The sequence below is a fragment of the Epargyreus clarus genome, unplaced genomic scaffold (assembly GCF_041222505.1).
Source record: "Epargyreus clarus isolate Ecla_fem2 unplaced genomic scaffold, WU_Ecla_fem_2.2 ptg000005l, whole genome shotgun sequence".
NCBI lineage: Eukaryota > Metazoa > Arthropoda > Insecta > Lepidoptera > Hesperiidae > Epargyreus > Epargyreus clarus.
In genome coordinates, this window is record NW_027332213.1 from 3,571,251 (window position 1) to 3,596,366 (window position 25,116).

Sequence of the window (25,116 nt, forward strand, 5' to 3'; positions counted from 1 at the left end):
GTTTTGAAAGGTGTGGTAAGGGAGACAGACTTTTCCGAGACGTTCCAGCTTAGTCCTAAGGGGTAGCGGCGCATTTGTGGCCGACCTCAGGTAGAAATATCTAATCCTATCTTGAGTTGATTACAGATGTCCATGGGCGGCAGTAGCCACTTACACTTAAATCAGGTGGACTGCATGCTCGTCTGCTACTCCTATATTATAAATAAACCTTATATTTCACTAAACAAGTGACTTGTTTAACAAGATACCCTATACTGACACTTACAAAGCGTTTCAATAAAGCTACTAAACGCGTCGAATTGAATATTTTAGGAGTCAGTTAATATGTCAGTTCGATTCCATGAATGCTAAGTATTTTAGCCTATATTTTAAGTTCAGGTATCTTCTAATCATTGGTTGAAGCAGCCATCCGTAAGTGAGACGATGTAGGCGTTTTCACTTTACGTAGTTGTTAGCGCAAGGGATTAAAACTTTAAATTCGCTTTATTAGTAAGATAGCAAACAATTGCGAAATTAAATTGCTTTCTAAGAAAAGTGTTACAGCATCGTATTATATATGAAGTTCTCCCAAAATTGAAAGAAATGAAAAGATAATAACATACATTTTCAAACTGATAGTACTTAAGTATTAAAAAAATGTTAAAATAAATTAGCTAGGTACTTATCTTTTATTTAAAATATTATATAGAAACATATGATTTGTCTGTCATGGACCGTTTCTGACACGTTCAATGTCTGTAAATGTAAACGTAGTCTAAGGGTGTATGGTTACGTAAGTAAAGGAACCTACTATCTATATTTTTTTGGCGTCAGTAATTTAGACTCAGAAATAATTAATATTGAGTCTGTCAGGGCAATCATTTTATACGCGGGACGAGAGTGGCGTAGTACCCGTTTAGGTACCCGTGTGGCGGAGATGTACCATACCGGTCTGACCTACAAAGTGATCCGGGTTCGATCCCCGGCCAGACAGATATTTGAATGATGAATGTTCCAGGTTCCAGGTGCCAGGTACGTGTTTTGGGGCTGGATGGTCGTGTCTTTGTACATGTCATGATACTCATGACACAGGAAATTCTAGTATGGGTCTGGGAGTGTGAAAAGTCTTTAAAAAAATCAGTATTTTTTTATTTAGAACATTTACAATTTATTAAATTCATTTCTGTTAGTCCCAGAATTAAATTGAATTACCTATTTAAAACTGTTCGCCGTTAATTAACTACGTAGATGTTACACCGTGGAAGTACGTAGGCGTTATATATCGCTGGAGACAGGAACTGTATGCAATTTATATGGAAAACATTATATAATAATATTTGAATGTAAAATTAAATTTACTTTTATTAAAAACTATTGGAGTCTTTTATTTTTTGCTTCTGAAGTTATAGGTAGAAAATACCTGTGTAATTTTAACACTTGAGTAATTTAAAAAGAATACTATTTTGTGAACGTTTTTATAGTTTTTAATATTTTATATACTTTCAAAAATGGTAATCAGCAACTTTTAAAATCATGATAGTAATAATGAAGCTCAATGTTATTTGGAAAAAAAAATACTAGCTGACGCATACGTTGTGTTGCCATATAAATAAAAAAATGTTAAGGGTGAACAACCCTTATCACTAAGGGGTATGAAAAATAGATAGTAGCCGATTCTCAGATCTACTGAACATGCATATGAAATTTGGTGAAAATCGGTAAAGCCGTTTCGGAGGAGTACGGTAACTAACATTGTGACACGAGAATGTTATATATAAGATTATGTGAATGTAAAATGTTTGTGAAATGCAATTACTTAACGTGTTGTGACATTATTCACATATACCCCAATACATACCCCAATACATTAAAAATGTTAATTCTTTTAAAAGATATCAAATTAACTAAACATTAGTGAAAGATGACTAAATTATTTTTTTATTACTACTTTACGAATGAGGCTGTAACTTTATTTTCTAGAAAATAATTCAGTTACAATAATGATGTAAATTAAAATGAACGTTTCACTTCCGATTTAAATTTTAAAAAGTTTAGTTCGTGAACTTTTTATATTAAAACTGGAAAGCTCCATTGTGTAAAACTATAATGCCTGAACAAAGCTTCTATTGAGGCTGATCTAGAGTCGGACCACGTAGCGCTTGCTACAGAATCTGCCTACGCGTGCGTAGCTCCGCCCTCAGACCGCCCAGGCTGGTATAAAGGCGCGTGGCACTCGCCGTAGCACCATTTGAACTTGTTGCACTTCGCGCTTCCAAGTTTGAAACTTTCGAATTCTCTACGCACTCTCCGTTCGCTGTTATCAGGTATGTAGAATTGTCTTTTTAATTTAAAATCTGGTTATATTTCCGGACATTCTAATTAGAATGTGGGAAATCCTATCTCGGTTTTTATATCATTACGGTTTGTTTATTTTTTTTTAAGTATTTAATCTTTTATACACAGTTTAAAAATATATTTCTTTTAAAGTTTATTATTCCGGTCAAAATTTTCGGTTTAATCGTGCGATTGAATTTTAGAAATTTATTAACGCGGATGGATATTTATTACATCGCTGTAGAGAGATAAAATTAAATGAAGTAAATATGGAAAAACTTATTAAAGTATGGTGACTACACATACAAGACATTTTTATGTATAACGGATACTCACGATACGCGCTTTTTATTTTTTATTGCCGATATTTCGATAATGTTAGTGTAAACTTCAAATTTTCAAACTCGATACAGTTTTGTAACGGATACAAGCCTGGTTTGAATAAACCGAATAAATTGAAACTTAGTATATTAAATGTTGATTATAATGTTAAATTGCGTTAGAAACAAATCGTAATATTTTTTGTTATAATTATATACATTTTATTTACATGTTTAATTCATTTAAAGGGTTTATTTAAAAAACAAAAAAGTTAAAGCGACCATAATGCATTGTTATGCGCGTTTGTACTTAGCGTTATTGGTTACGAAATAATATTCTTCGAACTGTACAATTAATTAGATTCTGGATATTTCCCATCCATTGTAACGATTCTTCGATAGTAATATGTGATTTAAATTGAACTCGTGGTGGTCGTGGAATATCTTGTGGTCGAAATTCCACAATTATTCTCGAATATTTTTATAACTATTCATAACAATAATTTCTCTAATAGTCACCTAAAAAGTTGTAACCTATTAACCTTAGTCTGTTCCTATTTGTATAAGCAACGTCGGTAATGGTATGATCGGCAATGGTAACGGTAATGTCAGACTATTTCTTTTTATTTTTTATTAATAGTCACAAAAGTTCGTCAAAGCTACCAAACAAACAATTTATTTAAAAAATAAAGTCTTATCTTCTATAACTCGAAATACAGCATATTTTGTTTTATTAAAATTAAATATAACGATCAAAATAAAAATAACCGGACAATCAACAGTACTATACTAAGGGTTATAATTATTCCATAGTTGAAGCTCAATCAACAATACTTTTAAATATGTGATTTAATCCTCAGTTATTACCGGACTTCGCAGAAGTTTCGGTTTTAGTATTATTTATTCATAATTATGATTCAATTACATTGTACATATATTTAATTAGTGTGGCCTACTTTTTGGAAGAAAACCTTTCAAAAAAGAGGCTATTTGCGAGTGACTAACGTTTGGCTAAACATTTTGGCGACTAGTATAGATGAATAACTTCACAGAAAGATACTTCTTGGTGTTATCTAGTTACTCGCTATACCGTGATATTATTGTTATCTGTGGGAAAAGAGCCGTATTCATTATTGAGGTAGAAAGAGTTGCAGTCATATAACTTATTTTCAATATTAAAACTTGCATCGAAGAGAAGAAAATGAGTGGAGAAAAGTGATAAAACCACTACGTTTCAATCAGAAGGCACTACCGTCGCAGCTTTTCCAGCGTCAAACAGTTCTTGCGATTTGGTTTGGTTTACTTGCATATGAAATGTCCATCTTAATCTTTAGATGTGGCATCTGATTAGCTTTAGTTCAAACACTTGTTAAGGCCAAAAGTGAATATCTACCGATGTTATGGGGTCCTTTGATATTTCTTTTATGACAAAAATATCGAAACTAGACAGTTTTCTTTACCATTATCAATCATGATTGATTTAATTTGGCGGCACCCTACTTTATACTTCCAGAACATAAACAATATGTAGATTTTACGTCGGAACCTTATCTGGACGATTATTACAATGATTTATCAGGTAAATTGGTCAAAGCCCTCAATAATAAAATGTTACGAAGCTTGCGCTTTCGATATCGCCCGATAAGTTATCACTATCTGCAATTATGAGCGATTGCGTAAATATTTCGGACTTTGCTTGATCTCTAATGCAGTCCAAATTTGTATTATAACATTGTATATCAAGATAGGACATTTCAATAAATTATAAAGAGTTCCATCGGTTTTTATTAGGAATATTAGAAATGTATAGACATAAAGAGTTGATTTGTTCAACAACGCGGCATCACTACTTTTATTTCCGCAGTAAAACAGAGTTCAGAGATACTGTGTTCTGAATTGAACGGTTTGTTAGCAGAAATACTTACGAGGCGTTCCAACTACATCTGTTATTAATCCACCTATGTATGGTTCTTTGCTAATTTACTTTAATAAATAATAAATAATAAACATCTTATATATAAAATTCTCGTGTCACAATGTTAGTTAACCGTACTCTTCCGAAACGGCTTTACCGATTTTCACCAAATTTTATATGCATATTCAGTAGGTCTGAGAATCGGCTACTATCTATTTTTCATACCCCTAAGTGATAAGGGTTGTTCACCCTTAACAATTTTTTAATTATATGGTAACACAACGTTTGCCGGGTCAGCTAGTTTTTTTTTATAAAATCAGTTTAACAAACTTCAAGATTATCAACAAATCTAAAGTACCAGATATGGGTATATAAAAGCGTTTCTAGAAATTAAAGTTCTAAAAGTCTGACAAGATAACAAATTGTTTTAGTCCAACAAAACGTCAACAATTAAAAATAAAAATAATAACTCTATGAAATTGAGTTGAGTAAGGAATGCTGAGTAGAGAAACTTTCCGTTATGAAAATTCTTTTGCTAATTGGTCGTTGAATTTTTTAATTATTGCGAAACGCGTTAAAAATGTTGTATCGTAACTTGTAGAGAGCAGTCTGTCGTATTTTAACTTTTAGGGTCAATTTACATGGTCATCCATTTGTACTCTCAGACTCTCATATTCTCAGACTGAGTGGAAACAATAGGGTACGTTGAAGCAACACTTCGTAGTTAAACTGTAACAGTATTTTTGCTTAAGATTTAAAGATTGTGATACTTAGATGTAAAGAGTGTTATACGAGATGATCACGTAGTCGATACATATAGCAATGCCATCTTAGACAGAGCTATGATGAAAATAGTGCGAATAAACCCTAAAACAGTTTGAGCGAAAAATCAAAGACAAAATGTAAGCAGTTCCTTTTGAAGAGACTCAAAGGCGTGGAACTCTTAAATAATGACGTAAACTTGTTCTTTTCATAGAGTTACTTTGACTGACGTGGAAATATGTAATACTGCATAAACAACTCACTCGAAGTCAAAGCCGTTGTTTGAATTACCGTTCTAAATGAAAAAAAAAAAACAAAAAGTGACGTCATTATGTCATGATTGCCATAAATAAAAGTAAAACTACCACAGATTCGAAATATAGTACAAAAATGTTGGTCAATTCAAACGTTATTTTTTACAACTGTATTATTTCTGATACAAACCATTTAAGCCCAATTATTTATTAGTATTACAGATTTGTATAAAAGGTATTTTTAAAAGCGAAAGTAAATATTAAGTAAGCACACATCGATGGCTGCCTATTGTTTCTCTTATTGTTCCTACAAACTTAGAACAAAGGCTTTTGCGCAAAAACGTATTTTTATTCAGACAGTATTGAATGACTTCAAAAGATTTGCGCTCTTTGAGTTATTTTTATATGTTAGTAGGATCTAAATTATTGTATACAAACACAGCCATGACAGTGTTTTGGTTTAAATAATGCCAATAATTTTAAGACACCATAAATATTAAAATTTTTAGTTAGATGTCAGGTGATACGCGATTCATAATTAATGGCATTTGCATAGAATTTTTTTTATAATATAGAAGTAGCAGACGAGCACGCAGTCCACCTGATGGTAAGTGGCTACTGCTGCCTATGGACGTCTATAATATACCCCAGATAGGATTAGATATTCCTACCTGAGGTCGGCCACAGATGCGTCGCTACCCCTGAGGACTAAGCTGGAACGCTTCGAAAAAGTCTGTCTCCCTTACCACACAACTTGTAGATCCGTACATAGTAAAGTATAACGTTTGAAAACTTCGTGATTCGTGATTGTATAGGTTAGGTTAGTTTAGGTTAGGCTGTCTCATTATGGTTTTTGGGCTTTCTCGAGTCAAGCTTTCTGTATATATTCCTATCATATGGAGCTCAGAAGAAGTAAAATAAAGGTCAATAATAATAAGCAACTTGCTCTTGAGTAAATTATAGTAAATTATTCGTAATTATACTATCAATGAACTCAGTAATACTTAACTATGAAACAACTATTACATATTGTTATTCCATTTAACATGAATAATAAAGGGTCTAATGCTACACAATACATTAGTTTGGTTCGTTAAATACATTGTCAATGAATGTTCAATGAAAACTACCCACGAGAGAGAATTCCAGAACCATTAGGACTTGTCCTACCTCAAGCTATATGCTGCAACCGATATTTTCTTTTAAGTGAAAAAGGGTATAATAAAATAATAAATTCTTTATTCAAAATCAAAAAGCTTCCACTCAGTGAACCTCCGGTAAAAGGCAGTCGCAATGAGTTGATAACGAAAAGAGACACTAAGCTATCCATAATCCTTATCCTTACTAATATTATAAATCCGAAAGTAACTCTGTCTGTCTGGTTGTCTCTTCTTCACGCCCAAACCACTGAACCGATTTTAATGAAATTTCTTACAAAGATAGTCTGAGACCCGAGAAATGACATAGGATAGTTTTTATTCCGGATATCCCACGGGAACTAGGAATGGCGATCTAAGATCGATTAATCGGAGAATCGATCTTTTGGACCCATAACATCAATTATTTTAATCGATATTAGTAAGGATTGAATCGTAAACTATGCATTTGATCAAGTGATAATCTTTAAATTCAAATTCAAATTCAAATATATTTATTTGCAAGAACATGGGTAAGACATAAAATAACAGTAAAGGTATATAAGTTCGCCAAGTTCCACCTGTCAAGGCATGCAAAGTTGAAGGTACGAATTTTCAGTTTTATGTATGTTAGTATGTTATATTATTTTCTTTTAAACGTGGGCGAAGCCGCGGGCAAAGACTAGTATCCTTATATTCTCAATTAAACTTATCAGAAGTTTTAACTATAGCCACTTACTTGCTTTTTTCTTCCATCTGAATCAAAACAAAAAAATATATTTTATTTTACTTTTTGAGCTTAATAATTTGCAACTAGTTACTAGCTCGTATTGATACACGACCTTTCATTAAATAGAGTTGGCATCCAGTGAAATGTTACGAAATGTCTATAATTATATAGCCAACCACATCATGTTGCATTGAAAAATTAATATTGTATTTTATAATTCAGTACCAGGTGTGAATAAGTTAACAATTCGAAATTGCAAACATTTCATAGCAGCTATTTGTACTGTTCGATGATAGAGTTATTTAAAAATTCACAAGTTGCGTGTTTGCGGTACAAAAGACCCGTTTACTTATTTATTGGCCGTATAAGGTCATAGATAAGTATATATATCTCACCGCCTTGTAATTGAAAGAAGCCATTAAATGGCTTAAACGGCTGACAAATGTGTCAGCCATTTAATGGCTGTCATGGTGTAATTACGCGGAACAATGCCGACATGAGAAGTAAAGTGGTGCAAAAACACGAAATCGAAGAAAAAGTGCAGAGAAATATCGTTTCATTCGTAAATGATCTAAAAACTACATTTTTTAAATATTTTTCAGACACGAAAATAGATGACAGTGACAATTTGAATTGTCAAAACTGGTTACATTTTCTTGTAGGAGTAATCTTAACTAATCTTTCTATAAGGTTACTCGTACTATCTTAATGCTTCTCATAATAAAAAAAAAACCTAAATGTATGAATATGTGTCGACCTATCAACATATTCACGCCTACACTCCAATTCATATAATATAATGATGTCCATCATACGAACTTATGAATTGCGTGATCTGAATGGTCATCTGCACCATGGGCATCGTTATAAACTCATTACAAACTAAACCCGGCCCTTTTTAGTGGTTTAGTCTAATATTTATTATAAGATAAGTTAATAGATAATATAAGTATTTATTACAAAATACACATGTCGAATAGATCTCTTTTTTGATAAGTCGGTTAAAAACAGTAACCAAACTGCTAAAGTAAAATAATTAACTCAAAAGGAAAGTAATGTAGGTAATGTCAATAAAGTGTTCTCATGTCCGCTAAGCTTTAAACTCAAAATAATTTACTTTCTGCAGTCGGGTAATATTATTGAACATGTTTAATTGTGATTCACTGAGAAAAAAACATCGTTCAATTCGATCGTTTCCCTACTTTGCGTTATGTCCCCGTAAGAATTATGAAATATAAAAGTATGTAAAAACACTCTTATATCAAAATTTTAGTAGTATAAAAGTTTCAAGTCAATGTATTCACTACATTTCAACTTTTACGGTTACAATACGGCAACTGAATTGTTTATGTAATGGCTTGCGCAATACAAAAAATCAACCTCGATTTTAAAACCTAAAAATCTAGGAATTGATACCGAAGTCCTACCGATGCTTTATAAGTAGACTAGACTATTTTTATACCGGTTTAATAATCCATTCACTTCCCTTGTTAGCTTTCCTGCAGAAATAAATTCAGGATATGAGATTTCTACAATAAATCTTTACTTCCTGGGCTTGATCGTCGCGGTAATAAGAATAGAAATTATTAGTTAACGTTAAACAATAATGTTTTCTTAAACTATCCAAGTGAAGAATTATTATACTTTGTTTGCCGTTTATTTAATGAATATGGCAATTTGCAATAAATATTGGTTTTATAAAATGGATTAGTTTTTTATAATATAGCAGACGAGCATGCAGCCCACCAGATGGTAAGTGGCTCCTGGCGTCCATAGACACCTGTGATCAACTCGAATAAGATTAGATTTCTACCTGAGCTTGGTCAGAGATACGTTTTTACCCCTGAGTACTATGTTGCAACGCGTCGGTTAAGTATGCCTCCCTACCATACCCTTCAAAGCGCAACACAGCAGCATTTAACACTACTGTTATTACGGTAAAATAAATATGCCGGTTGGGCCTCCGAAGTCGAACCACCAAACATGCTACCTAACAGTTTACATTTCTATTTAAATACCATACAAAAATATTATTTTTTGTAAGTTAAAGGTAGTAATCGGTAAAATTTAACACTACTTTTATTATTTGAAATAAAAATGCCCTCTGGCGCGTCTTAAAGTAAAATAAGCTTAGATTTTCCACATGCGCATCAAATATTGGAAATTATGTTAGTCGAATCCTTGACATTTCAAGAGCTGCAAAATTTCAGACATAGTAGGACCATTTTTGCCGACTTTCGATTTATTTTGGAGATTTTATTCTTATACTCGTATTAAGAAATATAAGAAGAGCTTGTTTTTTCACCGAAATATTCCTATTGAGGGCAAAAAATGTTTGATAAAGCCTAACTTTAGCTAGGTCAAGCCAATTTCAAACAAAAATCCTGATTCTACTAATAAACTCATTCTGGAAATGACCATAGCAGTAAAGCCTTTATTTAAACTAAGGAGTCTGTGAGGTCATTTTTAGTATTTCAAAGGTAATGTTTGTCTACAAATAGGAGGTTTGCTTTATTAGGATATGATGACTCTACTAAATTATTAACGAAACTACGAACATTACAAAATAGTTGTAATAGAATGATTGTAATAATTTATAACAAATACTACTTAAATAGAAATGGTCATTAGATTGGTCTTTGGAGAGAGAATAATCCTTAGCTATCTCACTGTCACATATGTTTTGAAAACTATTAAATAGTATATCTATCCTTTTGAATTTATTCAGATGGATATATCAGGTGGGTCCAAATATTGCCTCGTGAGATTAATAGCGCTCCGGTCGGCCGTAACCACGGAGTCTCGGAGGGCCTGAAATGGATATATGAAGAATTTTCTTTTTCCATTCGCATAAAGTAAATAAAAGAAAATATTCAGATCAATTGATGGCCTATCGCCTCTGGGGAGACAATACTGTTATCCTTTAAGCTACTTCCAATTTTGACTAGGCTAAAAAATATATGTCCGTGTGGGTTTTGCTACATAAAGGAAAAATTGCGTAATAGTGTCGTTGCTCTATAAGATGTATGACGAACGAGGATGATGATGAGATATTGATGCGGTAAGTTCATGATGGATTATAACCGTGATAAATAGAACTGACCACTGATAGGAAAGACACGTAGACCCGTTTAAGAGCATAATATAGGAACACTAACTAGCTGACCCAGCAAACGTTGTGTTGCCATATAAATAAAAAAATGTTAAAGGTTAACTCTTATCACTTAGGGATATGAAAAATAGATAGTAACCGATCCTCAGACCTACTGAATATGCATACAAAATTTTGTGAAAATTGGTAAAGCCGTTTCTGAGGAGTACGGTAACTAACATTGTGGCACGAGAATTTTATATATTATATAATTATATATATATTAAGATAATGGGAATTCTTAGGTATATTTCCTAACATAACTCCCACACAATTTAATAATCCCAAACATTATCAAACAATAATTCGCTAAACTGCGAAAGTGGAAAAAGATTATGGAGACAAAACATTATTTAATTTCACGTTGGCTTTATGAAGAAAAATCTTCAACCAAAACAATTCTGTTTGAGTTAACGTTCTTCAAGAACACACTTGTATATCTTTTGTCCTGTTTTATTTGTTGATGGAGTGGAAAAAGAGCCTGAACAAACAGATGAGCGAATTGACAATGTTACTGGGATAGACCGGGAGCGGAATAGATTATTAATTATTGGTACGTTTTACTTTTAGATAAATAGTCCGCGGAAAACAGCTAGTCCGTTCTGAATATAGAAATGATTCGCGTCGCCATAGTAAATTGTATGACTACACCGGCTCGCAACAACTTCAGATTGGCGCGAACTATACCTAAAATTAAAATTTTTGTTTATTTTTATGAAACAGCAAAAGAACATGAAGTTCACCTGATGGTGTGGTTATTGACGCTTATTGAAATTTGCAGTTAACCACAGAAAGGGCTGATGTTTTATCTCAGGTCAACCACAGATGCGTTGCTACATCAGGATCGATGATAGGGAGATACATCAAATCGTGTTAATTCTCGAATTAACACGATTTGATGTATCTCCCTTACACAGACCTTTAAACAAAAACGTAGTATCAGTTATTAATGTTATTTAATAGGCAGAAAAACATGATGACGGTTCTTTGAGGAACAAAGTACATATTTGAAGGCGTTTACGGGACAAAAAGTGTGTTCCTAGATAACACAGACTCGGTAATAATTATACCTTGAAAAGACAAATGAGTTAAAATACCATAAGCCTTCAAGAAACAAAACCGAAGGACTATTCATCCAGTCTGTTTGCATGAAGGATGGACAGAGTTTGACTTTTAGCTTGGAAGATGGCTGCAACTTATTTAAAAGTTTTATACCATAATACCTCTAAAGAAGGCTAAGAGTATACCATTCTTTAAGACTTTAGTTACGAGTATTAAAATGACATAATAAGACGAAACTGCTTATTATATTTTTTTTATTAAATGTCCTTTTAAGTTCAAAAAATCTTTATAGCTAATTAAGCTTAAAGCTAATAGTTCAAAGCTTAATAGCTTCAAATATTTTTTTCATGTCAGTAATGTTTTCTTATGATGTTTTCCTTCGTCGTTCAAACAAGTTAAAACTATTATCCAACACACATATAGGTAATATGAACGCTCAGAGGCCTGGGATTCGAACCCTATTTGATATTGAAGAAGAATATATTAAATTTTAAAGATTATTTTTTTATATTATTTTTATACGAAATTAATCTCTATTTTATATTGAAGGGGGTAGAACCCCCTTCAATATAAAATAGTTTGTTGTTTGACTCCGGCGGCACCACTGCCACACCTATTTTTGCCTCATAACAGCAGTTTTAAGCGCTGTTGTGTTCTGGTTTGAAGGTTGTGGTAAGGGAGACATACTTTTCTGAGGCGTCCAGCTTAGTCGTCGTGCGTCTGTGGCCGACCTCAGGTAGGAATATCTAATCCTATCTGTCCATGGGTGGCAGTCGCCACTTAACATCAGGTGAACTGCATGATCGTCTGCTACTCCCATATTATAATTACTTTTTGATTTGCGAAAATGACTTTCTTCAAACTTTAATAACCTTATACAATGTTAAATTTTCAAATGAGTTTCTTACTTATAACCGAGACATAACGTACATTTACAGGTATCTTTAATGAATTTCAATTACACGTATATAAATTGTACGTAACAATTACAAAGCTGCATTTGCCCCTTTCATCTTGATAAACTCAATTGGGGCCTCTGAATGTACTCTCCATTTACCTTAACTCATCCTTGTATTAACTCGTATGCCTTATTCAGTAGGTTAGCTTTGCAGTTACAAATGATACGTTAATGTCTAGTCAGTCTAGTCAGAAGCACTATATTTACTTCAGTGGAGTTGGCTTTATTTCTGCACTCAGTTATATTATACATTTTGACCTCTTTGTCTTGTAAGTATCATTGGACCCAATTATTCAAACAAGTAGAAGCAGTGATAACCTCGTGCACTAGTGGTTACTCGGCCTTCCATTTGGGAGGATACATGGTACATATTTTTGATTTTTGTAACTTATGTTGTAACTTGTTGAAAATTATATATCACTTGATAAAATGCAGATGGAAATGATCCTGAGGAAACCTACATACCTGCGAGTTCTTTAAAAAAGTTTAGGTGTATGAAGTCTACCAATACTTGGTCAGTGCAGTGGACTAAGAAAAAATATGCACATGCAAAAACTACTGCAGTTGTTTTCATTAAACTCTTTGGAGAACATCTGAATATTATTAAATACAAAAATATTATTAGGATTGTTTATATAAATAAAAACCGGATCCTACAATTTTAAAGAATCTAACGACAGCTCATAATATGTTAAAATACGTCAAGCCAGTACCTGTAGGGCATGCCTAAGAAAGTGACATACGTACATAGGTATATTGTAAAAACTAGGTTGAAGGTGGTAGAACCCTTTGTGGATCGACTCTGGCGGCACCAGTATTTCTGCCTAATAACAGCAGTGTTGGGCGCTGCTGTGCTCCGTTTTGAAGGGTGTGGTTAGTGAGACATACTTTTCCGAGGCGTTCCAGCTTAGTCCTCAAGTGTAGCGGCGCATCTGTGGCCGACCTTAGTTAGGAATATCTAATCCTATCTGGGGTAGATTACAGATGTCCATAGCGGCAGTAGCCACTTACCATCAGGTTGACTGCATACTCGTCTGCAATCACGTATTAAAAAAAATATCCTCCACAGTCAGGTAACAGTCGGACGAAGTCGCGGATAAAAACCTAGTAATTAAATAACATTATTGTTATAAACCTAAGAACATGCACGAAGGAATTTACATAGAAGTAAAACTTTTCTAATTTTACGGTATAAATAGAAAGCGACTTATTCCGAAATTCAATTTAAAGTTCTCTTATAATGGATGCCGTCAAGTTGTTAACTTTTAGCACTACTTTTGATTTTGGCTTCGTAACTTTATTAATGTAAATATAGTTTAATGTTTTGTTGCAATATATATGCTGAAAGAAGTTTTTTTGTTATTTACGTTATTGGCCTTATTATGGTCCTTCGAGCCGGATGTTTTTTTTTGTTTGATTAAAAATGAAATACATGGTAAATTCACTCCATGATGCTGAGGAGCACGCAATATTTTTGATTTCAAATGCAGTAACCATACTGCATTTGAAATAAAAAATATTGTTCTACATGCCTATCGTAGACATCTTGCTCCCCTTGAAGACTAAAGTGGAACGCCATAATAATATGACAAAAGATCTTCTCAAACAAAAGCACCAAAACAAGTTTTCTGATAATTTTAAAATTACTTTAGAACCCTTAAACCATGAAAATCACTACCTAATTTCCACTAATCGATACTTTATTATAATCTAACCTAATAAAAAAACTGTCGCATAATCTGACCTTCTCAATATGATTCTGACCTACATAACAATTACTATAATTTCCATTCTCCAATCTTTATGTAACAGGAAAATGTTGTCAGCGGTTTCGCGTATTACATCCTTATTAGCTTCAGGACAAAGCCTGTCGGAATCATTTCACCCTCTGTCCATCAAATTGAAAACACGTAATGGGATCATAGAAGTTTGTAATGTAATCTCAAGTGAACGTGCCTTGTATGTTAATAATGTTCCACTTGCTGACAGATTCTATAAAATATGGATATTTTTGCGCAAATAGTTTTGTTGTTTTAAATTATATTTTACATACGTAACGAATGACGAGTTGTTGATATAATAATTAAAAATAATAATCAGGGCTCATTTAGCTTTGTTCATTTATTCCTGCAATATTAAAAGTCTTTAAAGAAGTGTTGTAAAAATATACCTATTATATAAATAATTATTATTTTTATAATAGGTATATATTTACAACACTTCTTTTATATAAAATAATAGGTAAAAGTCCTTCAGTTACAATTTGTAACGATGTATTGATCGCTTGAAATATCACTTTTCCCAGAGGTTAACGATGAAGTAAATTAAAATGCTGCTCCGAAGTAGTTTAACAGTATGGTTTCTATGGTATGTTTGGAGGAAAATATATTGTCACCAATATAAAGTTTTAGCTATGTAGTTTATTTTTAACGCTTTGTGGCACATCAATAGTCTTTACTACTAAATAGTCTTACTATTCGTACTACTGTCCTGGTTTAATATATTAAATAGTCTTAGCTACTTTTACCCTTTGTGGGGAAAGCCGTCATTATACCCTTCTAACCCGTAGAAGGTTGTTTATTAAATGCTTAACCGGTCAAAAGTCTGCATGATGTCGTTCAACGTACTTGTGTACGCTTGCTTCAAAGTAGACAAGACTTACGGAATATTTATAAAATTATGACTGTAGAAGGGTTTATTTATAGTATTAATTTTGTTCTAGGAACCATGCTAAGCAAGAGGATCTTAGTCGCTGTCGCCGTGGTGCTGGCCATCGTGTGCTTAGCCGAGGCTCGGGAGGAAGGGCCTCACGAGATGGCCAATGCTCTCCGCATGCTGCAAGAGCTGGACCGCTACTACACCCAGGCTTCTAGACCGAGGTAAGTGCACGGCTACAAATTAAAACTGTCTTAGTTCCTGCAGTTTTTATAAAATACGGCGTCATTCAATTCTGAATCACGCTATAGAAGTTTTCTGCATGTCTTACCATATGCATATATGGGTACCTGAGACTAGTGGAATATGACCGCTTTCCTCGTACGATCACCTCACCTGATAGATCTACCTTTGCTAGTTCTATTTTAATCTTTTGCGTAAAAGCAGTAAACTCTTATTTCATAATATCAAACTTACGTTAAAGCTACCGACGTATAGAGTGGCGTATCATCATAATTATCTGTATAGGTGTTATGAAGAAATCGTTATCCTTAAAATCACTGCTTTTAGTAAAGTCCATAGCCAGGACAGTGTGTTGCTACATATAGCATCCGTATTAAACTTATATAACGATATTTATAATGACGCCAACCTCATCACCTCTTTTAAATAATGTGTTGCATTCGAAAACTTATTTAATAGAGATTTAAAATATTAAATGTTCTAAATGGAAACAGGTATAAGGCAATAAGATAACGAAAGTTAACTGAAGCAATAATCCACATATTGAACTATGGCTACAAAAAAAGAGGAAAACCAAGTAGTAGGCAATAAAATATTTTTTTACTGTTCTGTAGTCGGGTTACGATACATTTAAGAAAAAAATAACCAGCTCTTTGTGAAACAATTAAAGGTTGTTTCATTCTCATAGGGTTATTAAATTTAATACGAACGAATTTTCAGTCTGAGCTTAATAACAGAATATTGGAGCGTGTAAACTGATTCCTGGCTTATTTTAATGAAATTACCTACTTTTATCTTTGTATACAATTTTATTAAGACAATCAGAAAACCTTTATAAAAACTGCTTTTTCAGTAGTATCCTCGTTATCGGCTTCAGGTAGAAACTCTGGTATATATGGAGTTTGGTTAGAGGTGACGTTGATAGAGTTTGTAACTTCATTTTTATAACTAGACGATTATCATAAAAAACCTGCTTAAAACATATAATTTATGTTACTCTCATAATTAGAAGAATCAAGGGATACTTTTGTTAAAATCAAGTCAAGCCATTTGAATGAATGAAAGAGTAAGATATACATACGAGTACAAATACAAATGTTGGAAGAATAATTTCTTTCAAAGTAGAGTAAAAAAGTCGAGATACGCTGAATTTCAATAAACAGTAGACAAAGGTTTACAGACAAAAAAAATGTTATATGAATTATATGTCACTATTTTTATTTAGTAACATTTGCAATGTTATAGTCTGTCTTTACATAATCTAGGTTGAGCAAAATCTATTGTCAGTGATTCTTACAGCGAATTCTCAAAGTGCAAGATATTTTTAAAGATAAACCAGCGTAGTGCTTTGTCTTGTTTATCTCTTAAACTTACAAGTTAATGACCTCAAAATCCTGATATCAGACCTAAGCAAGCTAGAGTAAGGTCTGGCATTCAGCCAAAATGGCAAGAAAAATGTATCGGCTGATTGGAGTAAATCCGGGATTTTAGGTTTAATTTTGAATACTACAGGAAAAGTAGGCAAGCAAGCAGTCCATCTGATGGTAAGTGGCTATTGCCGTCCATGTACATAGGCCATAGATTTCTACCTGAGGTCAGCCACAGTCTGTGGCTGGGGCGGCATACCAGCATACCGACTTAGTTCTCACGAGTATTTCAAACCAAAAGACATTGTATTAAAGTATGGTCATTATTTTATATTATAAATTAAAACCCTGATTATGTCATTTATAATTCTTATTAAAGTGTTATTTATTGTCTGATTCGTTATAACGCGGATGAAACTTTATATACATCGTAGGAAATAAAATTTATTTAGCAACCAGCTTAAACTGATTAATGTGTATAGTTTTAAATGTTATATTTGAACCAAACTTGAACTTAATACTTGATTTACCAACAAATGAAAACGCAGCGAGAATCATACTATGTTTAAATTATCCTAATAATATTATAATAATTTAGATGACGTCTGCTTTCTGTTAAGTGCATTTGTGCCGCTTAACTTAGTAACGGTTAACGTAGTAGTTGTAATGTTTCTACGATTCCAAAATGAATCTTTAAATACAAAAAGCTGGCAACAATCCGCAGCCGTTTGTGATTCTCGGACAACATAAGACCCGATGTCACAGAGAAAATTACACCGCAGCTGAACATAGGAATGTTTTGTCGGACCTTTGAGACTTGGAAATATGATTTTTAATATAACGAAGGTGATAGAACGTTAATGCTTCTGGATTTACTGTAACACGTTTATATTTTATCTCTTAACAGAAGTGTATGGGTTCTGGGTTACTTTTGCTTGAGCGATAGTAGCTTTAGTGATTAAGAAGTCCTTAATGCGACTATCAAAAGTTCTTTAGCGACTATTTATTAATTGCATTTGTACCATCCATACATATATCCATCAGCCTTTAAAAGTCCACTGCTGGACATTGGCCTCCCTTAATCTGCGCCACTCCGACCGGTCTTGAGCCGTTTGAATCCAGCATTTGTACAGCTGAGGCAATTTACTATTGACCGATTTTTCGCATAATGTATGGCGCTTTAAGTTGCTCAAAAAATAGGATGCCTGAGATGTAGCAGCTTAAGCAACTTGTCAGTAGTTTGAGGAACAAGATGGTAGCTGATGCAACTATGGCTTAGGCGATAGGAGTTAATAGGCGGCCAACCTTACGTTGCAAAGGTGCCTGGTGCATATTTCGATGGACCTTGGATACGTTCGCTCCCACGGCATCGGATACCGTTTGAAGGTTCCCCCTCGTGAACAAAAAAAAAGGATACGGTAATATGATTTTCGTTGTAGCTATAATCATGTAATATAAAAGTATTTTTGCCTTTGCTCGCGGAATAATTATTCCTCATATTTCTTTGTTATACGAATACTATAAAGTGCTGCGTGCTAATTCCTTTAAATAGTAGAAGTCGTATATCATAAATTCTTCGTATAATTCACTTTATAGAAGATGAGTGAACCTATTAATATTTGTGTTTTTTTTAAATATTTTGCTTTTTAAACATTAATTAGACCAACACAATATGCTCACATCTTGTGAAGACCGTTGTATTTTAGACCCACATATAAGCCAGAACATCTAATTTCTGCGAAGACCTGTCATTGCAAAGATAAGATAAGACAAGATAAGGTCCTGTCAACGGGAAATTACACCTGAATACTCAGCGGGCATTTGGGCCTATACCACTGGGAGCTACAACGCTATTGTTTCCATAACAATTTGATGTTAGGAGACGGGAAACGAGAATAATTATAGTGTTAATAGAGGAGCAACTGGAAGCCGATATTGAAGGTGTATTTTGACACAATGTAATATTGATGACAAGGAATATTAAATTACTAGTTGTTATTACGCCTTGTAAGCCCTAAGGGGTTGTTTTAGTTTCAAGTAATGATCAGAGGGTGAAGGGGATTTTTCATTCGCTTATTTTGATGATATGTAGGCGGGCGGGGTATGATTTTCTCTATGGTGATTACGTCAGCAATGATTTGTTTATTATTTCATTTTTTTGAAAATAAATACTAATTTCTAACTTCATTATTTACGTATCGGTTCTCCCCTGAGGAAGAGATGGAGAGTTGTTTTATTTACTTTCACTGACAAGGATTAAAAATTACCAAAATGTTTGAAAGAATATTTGAATGGACCCTAACTAAAGTTAAATAAAGTCGGGGCGATCGGTGACACAGAAAATATATTTTTTGTTATCGTCCGAAACGAATAAATGTATTTAAAATAAATGGGTCTCTCAAAGATAAGTCATCTCACAATAACGTTAGAAAAATGTATATTTTTATTCGTATTATGTTTTTGACAAGAGTATATTATACGAGACATGACATTACGAAAATAGTACTTAAAAATTACTTATTATAATTTATATGTCAACTGTCCCATTTTATATGATTTATAAATTGTGCAAAATCCTAGTGATTTGAAACGAGGCTTGTCAACCGCAGTTGAAATCCCGTTATGTCTGATAGAAATAAAATATCAATTACTTTAACGTTGAAGGAAAAAATATAAACAAACCGGCATATAGAAGTAGCAGACGAGCATGCAGTCCACCTCATAGTAAGTGGCTACTGTCGCTCAAGGAAATCTGTAATTAACCCCAGACAAAATGAGTTTCCTATATATGGTCGGTCACAGATGTGCCGCTACCCCTCAGGACTTAGCTGGACTGCTTCGGAAAAGTCTCTTTTACCGCACCCCTCAAACCAGAACACAGCAGCGATTAACAATGATATTATTAGACAGAAATAGGTGTGGCGGTGATGCCGCTGGAATCGAAGCACAGAGGTTTCTACCACCTTCAAGGCGTGTTAAGTCCCTCATTATGTACTTGGCTAGCCTTGTGGACTAACCTAGAACTCTCTCACTTTAAAAGACCCGTGCCTAGTAGCAGTAATGTGTTAATGACGACGAAAAGTTAGACCCAATCGTGTTTTAATGAATTCCTCTAAAATCCGATCAGCTAACTTCACAACTAACTTTGCAGAGCTGTTTACGTAGGAATAATTAAATCGCTAGTATACATTATGAAACACTAGTTGTAATATAATTTTTAGTTTGTATACAGATGTTTCGAAACAAGACTTCAAGGAAAACTGTTTAGTTGCTATTTTGTTTGATAATATTATGATTGCCAAAATCAAAGTCTTGAATGAGCTGATTATGTAGTTTATTACCGAAGTGCGAACTAAACTATAAATCATTTTATCTGACATGAAAAGGATAATTGGATTGTATTTGGGAATAATTTTAAAGTGCATAATATTTTTTATTAGATCAATTGGCCTTTTCAGCTCTATCATTGGAAAAGTAATTATTTTTAATTAATGTTATAAAGAAATAATCTAACTACAATATAATTCTGTAACATGTGCAATAGTTTGAGGTTATTTTATCGAATTAAATGCGTATTTATTATATCGGTTAAACATCTTTGTTATAGAAAAATACTAATATATTAATGTCAATAAATAAATTAAGTATTTTCTAAACTTATCATAAGGAATGTTCTATATAATCACTATGATTCACATGTATCATCGACCCATAAAAATATACAAAAACGCAGACACGATATCGTAAATCTAAATGCACTGCACATATCTGACCTAACCGAGAATCGAACCTTCTACCAGTGTCGTGTCAGTGTCGCCAATCGGTATTGTGACAACGCAATGAGGTCACATATACCTGGAGATCACTGTAAACAACGCTTTTAATATTTTCGAACCAACATTTAATATTTAACAAGTTCAAAAACAGTTGTAACTCAATTGGCCTTTTTAAATAAGTTTACGGGCGTTTGAACGTATCAGCGCCGGAAAACCGACTTCCGGTGGCCTGAAATGAAAAATAATTTCAGGCAGATTAATTTTTCAGGCGCTTTTGCTCAATACCGTTTGTGCGATGCTCTGTGTAGCTTTATTTCGTTTTATGTGTACGGGTTTATAACAAAGAGATAAAATATGTAGGGTTATAGAGTGGACTGTCGAGATTTTTGTACAAAACCTTTCATTTTGCTTCACTAATACCGTCTCGGATTTTTTATGATTTGGAAGTAGCTAATAAGCATGCTGTCCATCTGATGGTGAGCTATATATAACTACTGCCGCCCATACACATTTGTTCTCAATCTCAGATAACATTATAGTCCTATCTGAAGTTAGCCACAGACGTTTGGTTGAGTTTGATTGACGATAATCATACGACAGATCGATTTACTACCTTTTAATCATAACTCAAAGATACCTTCTCCCTATCCCATGTCTAATCTACTTGATAAATAGTTGAATATCTTTCGTGACATTACGATATGTATAAGCAAGCAACAGGCAAATTAAAATTGATTTAATTATCTCCAGCTCTCTTTATACATAGTAAAAATAAATATTTTGGAAAATGTCTTATATTTACATTAAATATTATAATTACGAACTAAGCCGTTATGTATTTTACTACAACAACTCTTAAATCGCAATGTGATTTCGTTCGATATAAATGGTTTCGGTCGAACTCATTCTAACAATATAAGGCTGTTTCCACACGATCCAATTTCCGTTTCCTAGGAAAGTGTCAAGAAAACTAAGTTTACCTCGCTGATAAATGTTAATGAATTTCTAGCGTCTTGTTAAGATACTTGTTCCTAGCGTTCCTAATAGCTTTGTATGCAGTTGCTGATTCGATTTAAACTTCTTGTTTAGTACATTAGAATAGTTTCGATTTGTCGTCTATTTGTTAGTGCTTCTTTATGAACTTCTTTCTGTTTCAATGAGGATTTAGATGTTATAATAAGAACGGTTTAACGGAGCCCGTTATGCTGATAATTTGCGGTTTGGCAGACTTCACACACCTGTGAGAACTATGAGAGACAACTATTATCTTTATTATATATTGATTCAGATGTGTCTGGCGTTTTTAAATACTCAGTAAGTTAAGTATTTGTAAATTTTATTTTAAAATAAAAGTCAGCGATACTTAATTTTTAATACATATATTTTTTTGAAAAGTTACCTCAGATCTTATTCGCGCTTGAGATTAAAACTTGAGTTCTTAATTCAGTTATAATATACATAAGAATAATCCTTTATTGTGAGAATACACCGCATCGTAATGAACATTCTAGTTATTTTATTTCGTTCAACAATGTGATATTAGAGTTGTTGAATGTAGCATGACCGGACATGGGGAGGAAGTGTCATCCCCAATTTTTATATCAATTGGTAGTAAGTCGCTCTATTATAATATATGTCAATAACCAATCAATCCGTGTGGTGACAGTGTGAAACGAGATGAAAGTTTTTGTATGAAAATCTTGACAATGTCCACTCCATAAACTATATATCCAATCCTATAGATTTGAAGAGATATTTTCAACACTTAATTCAAATAGGTTTCAATAAATCACATAGACTTTAAGTTCAGTCTGTATCTAACTATTTTAAAACCCACATTTCGAAAATTCACTTGAGTACTAAGTTCACAAGGGAATTTCATGATTGTTTCATTATTACTTCGGATTTCGTAAGTAATAATAGAGTAGTATGTTTCATTAAAGCTTCGGGCTTCGCATCCAAAAGTAAGTTCTATAGGGAATCAACAAGTGTCCTTTGTGGGATAAAGTTTAGTGACCTTACAAAACGTCAAGACTTTGAGGCGTTGATTAAGTTTTAAAGTTTCTTCGGAATCGCTTTGGCACGCCGCGTCAAAAGCTTTGGTGTTAAATGCCTTTGATTTGAGGAATACAATTGTAAAATTCGTAAGAAAATAAATTATAAACATAAGTATTGTAAAAACAAAAAGGCTGACTTCTATATATGCGATAGCTTATACTACTCCCACAATTAGGACGAATCTAGCGACTCAAAATATATTAAAATCCGTCAATACGATTGGGCTGTAGGGCGTGTCAAAGAATGAGACAAAATAACATATTAACAAGATACATCATCATCGTCAACCCATCACTGTCCCAATGCTGGGCACGGGCCTCATCTCTGTATGAGGATTAGGTTATGGTCCACCGCGTTGGCCAAGTGCAACTTGGTTGCTTTTTTTTAAAGTTCTTTCAAGTGTGTAGGTTTCTTCACGTAGTTTTCCTTCTCTGTTACAGCAAGTCATAATTTAATAATACTTGTACGCACATTATTTTAAAAAATAAAATGTGCGAGTCCGGCATACGAACCTCGGACCTCACGATTGAGAAGCAATGTTTTAACCATTCTATGACTGCATGTAATACATACATACGCTCGAAAAAAGTACCCTTTGCAGTCGGATAAAAAAAGGGTACAAGCGGGTGGAGTGGAACATAAATAATATTTTACACTTTAGCTTGTCAGAGACAACGATTCTCTTTATTATATGTACATTCAGATGTGTTTGACGTTTATTTGAAACGTTACTTGTTCTATGACAGCTGTCGCGACCTATTGTACAGAGTTTTCATAACAGAATCACGCGGAGAAATTTTAATTTAAAATCACGGTACGTGTACCTCAATGTACCCTTTGTTTGTAAAGCTTATGAGAGGAAAGACTCGATCGCGGCACCAATCAGAATAGGATTTAGAATTTTGTTTTAACCCACGTAGGGTCATCCACAAAGGTAAATATATTATTATAGTATTTTATACTTACTCGTATGTCTTTCCTACCAGGCTCTCCAAACCTGAACACACCATTTGACACTACTTTTATTGGACTGTAATAAATATGGCAGTGAAGTCTTCGAGGGCGAATTACAAAAATAATATCACCTTAGATAATAAGGTGCCAAAAGCAAAAAGGTATACCATAATAAAAAAAATGTAGGCACGTAATGCTATATACAGTCGTCCTACTTTTTAGGGTTCTGTACCCAAAGGGTAAAAATGGAACCCTATTATTAAGACTCCGCTGTCTGTCAGTCTGTAGACACTTGAAATTTTCACATGTAATGTAGGTATAGCGTCCTCATACAACAAACTGGTATTTTTTGTACTAACTGTCGAACCGTTATCGGTAGACAGTTCAAATGTTCACAATGTATATAATTTAATGGCTACTATAATACATAATAAACATAATAACGCATAGTAGAAAAAAAAAATACAACTGTACGGAACTCTCCGGATTCGGTCTCGGTTCGACTTACACTTGGCCAATTATTTGTAGGTATACGTATCAACTTGGTTACGGTAACGCCGCACGCAACAAGTACGGGAAAAATCTAATCAAAGTTAGGCGTAGTCTTGAAACTAGGCGTGAATAATGTAGCTTAAATATATAAAAGCGAAGGATACTCACTTCTGACTAATCATCGCCTAAACTACTAAAGTTATAAATATGATATCCCCTACAAAAAAAGTTTTGTGAATTTTGTTTCCCAAAAGGGGATTAAACGAGGATTAAAAATTTGACGTTTTTATTTTACTTGTACGAAGTTGCAAGAAAATTAGTAGATGAATGTCACGTGGTTTATCGTGACGAGAATTGGATATATGACCTATGAATCTTGTTACTATTAAACTCTAAAATAATACAACTAAATATAAAAAATTACCAAAATATTTGATTAATACATAATAATCTATCATACGTGAACCTATAGAGACTACCTGTAGAGACTACGTTTAATTAAAAAAAAATTTTTATTTCTCGTACATTGTTACTTCCAAAAACATGAAGTAGAACAAAACAAACAATAAATTAGAGTCCGGATTTTGTTTTACACGCAATCAGGAGATTAGAGTAGTTCGGAATTCCCACGAGTCTCCCACTATTCCTATCATCAATTTACGGATTGGGGGAATTCGATTAAGAAAAGTTTCTAATACACTGCTGCTTTTCTTACTTAGAAAATTAAAACGTAGATGTAATATTTGTAATATTTTTTTGTCACCTTTTTCTTGCGGGAATGAGAGAATTTATAAAGTTCCCGAATGTGAATTGGTGGACTTTATATATCTTTGAGTTTTTTTTGAGTTTCTCACGATACTTTTTTTCACAGTAAAATGAAAATATTAATACTAAAAAAACCATATATATATTTGACTTCAAAATTTTAGGCAGCGTTTAATTTCTATAAAAGATTAAATTTAAATAAAAC

General features: G+C 33.3%; 1 protein-coding gene across 2 annotated transcripts in view; it reads left to right on the plus strand.

Annotated features, from left to right (window-relative positions):
• Positions 1–2,208: 2,208 nt before the first annotated feature.
• The window catches only part of NPF1 (neuropeptide F 1), a 41,166-nt gene continuing 18,258 nt past the window's right edge, over positions 2,209–25,116 (plus strand). For both annotated transcript variants that reach the window (XM_073093624.1, XM_073093625.1), the window contains exons 1-2: positions 2,209–2,303; positions 15,324–15,480. In XM_073093624.1, the coding sequence (XP_072949725.1) occupies positions 15,329–15,480 (152 nt within the window). In that variant the 5' untranslated portion in view covers positions 2,209–2,303; positions 15,324–15,328. The remainder of the gene's footprint in view (positions 2,304–15,323; positions 15,481–25,116) is intronic.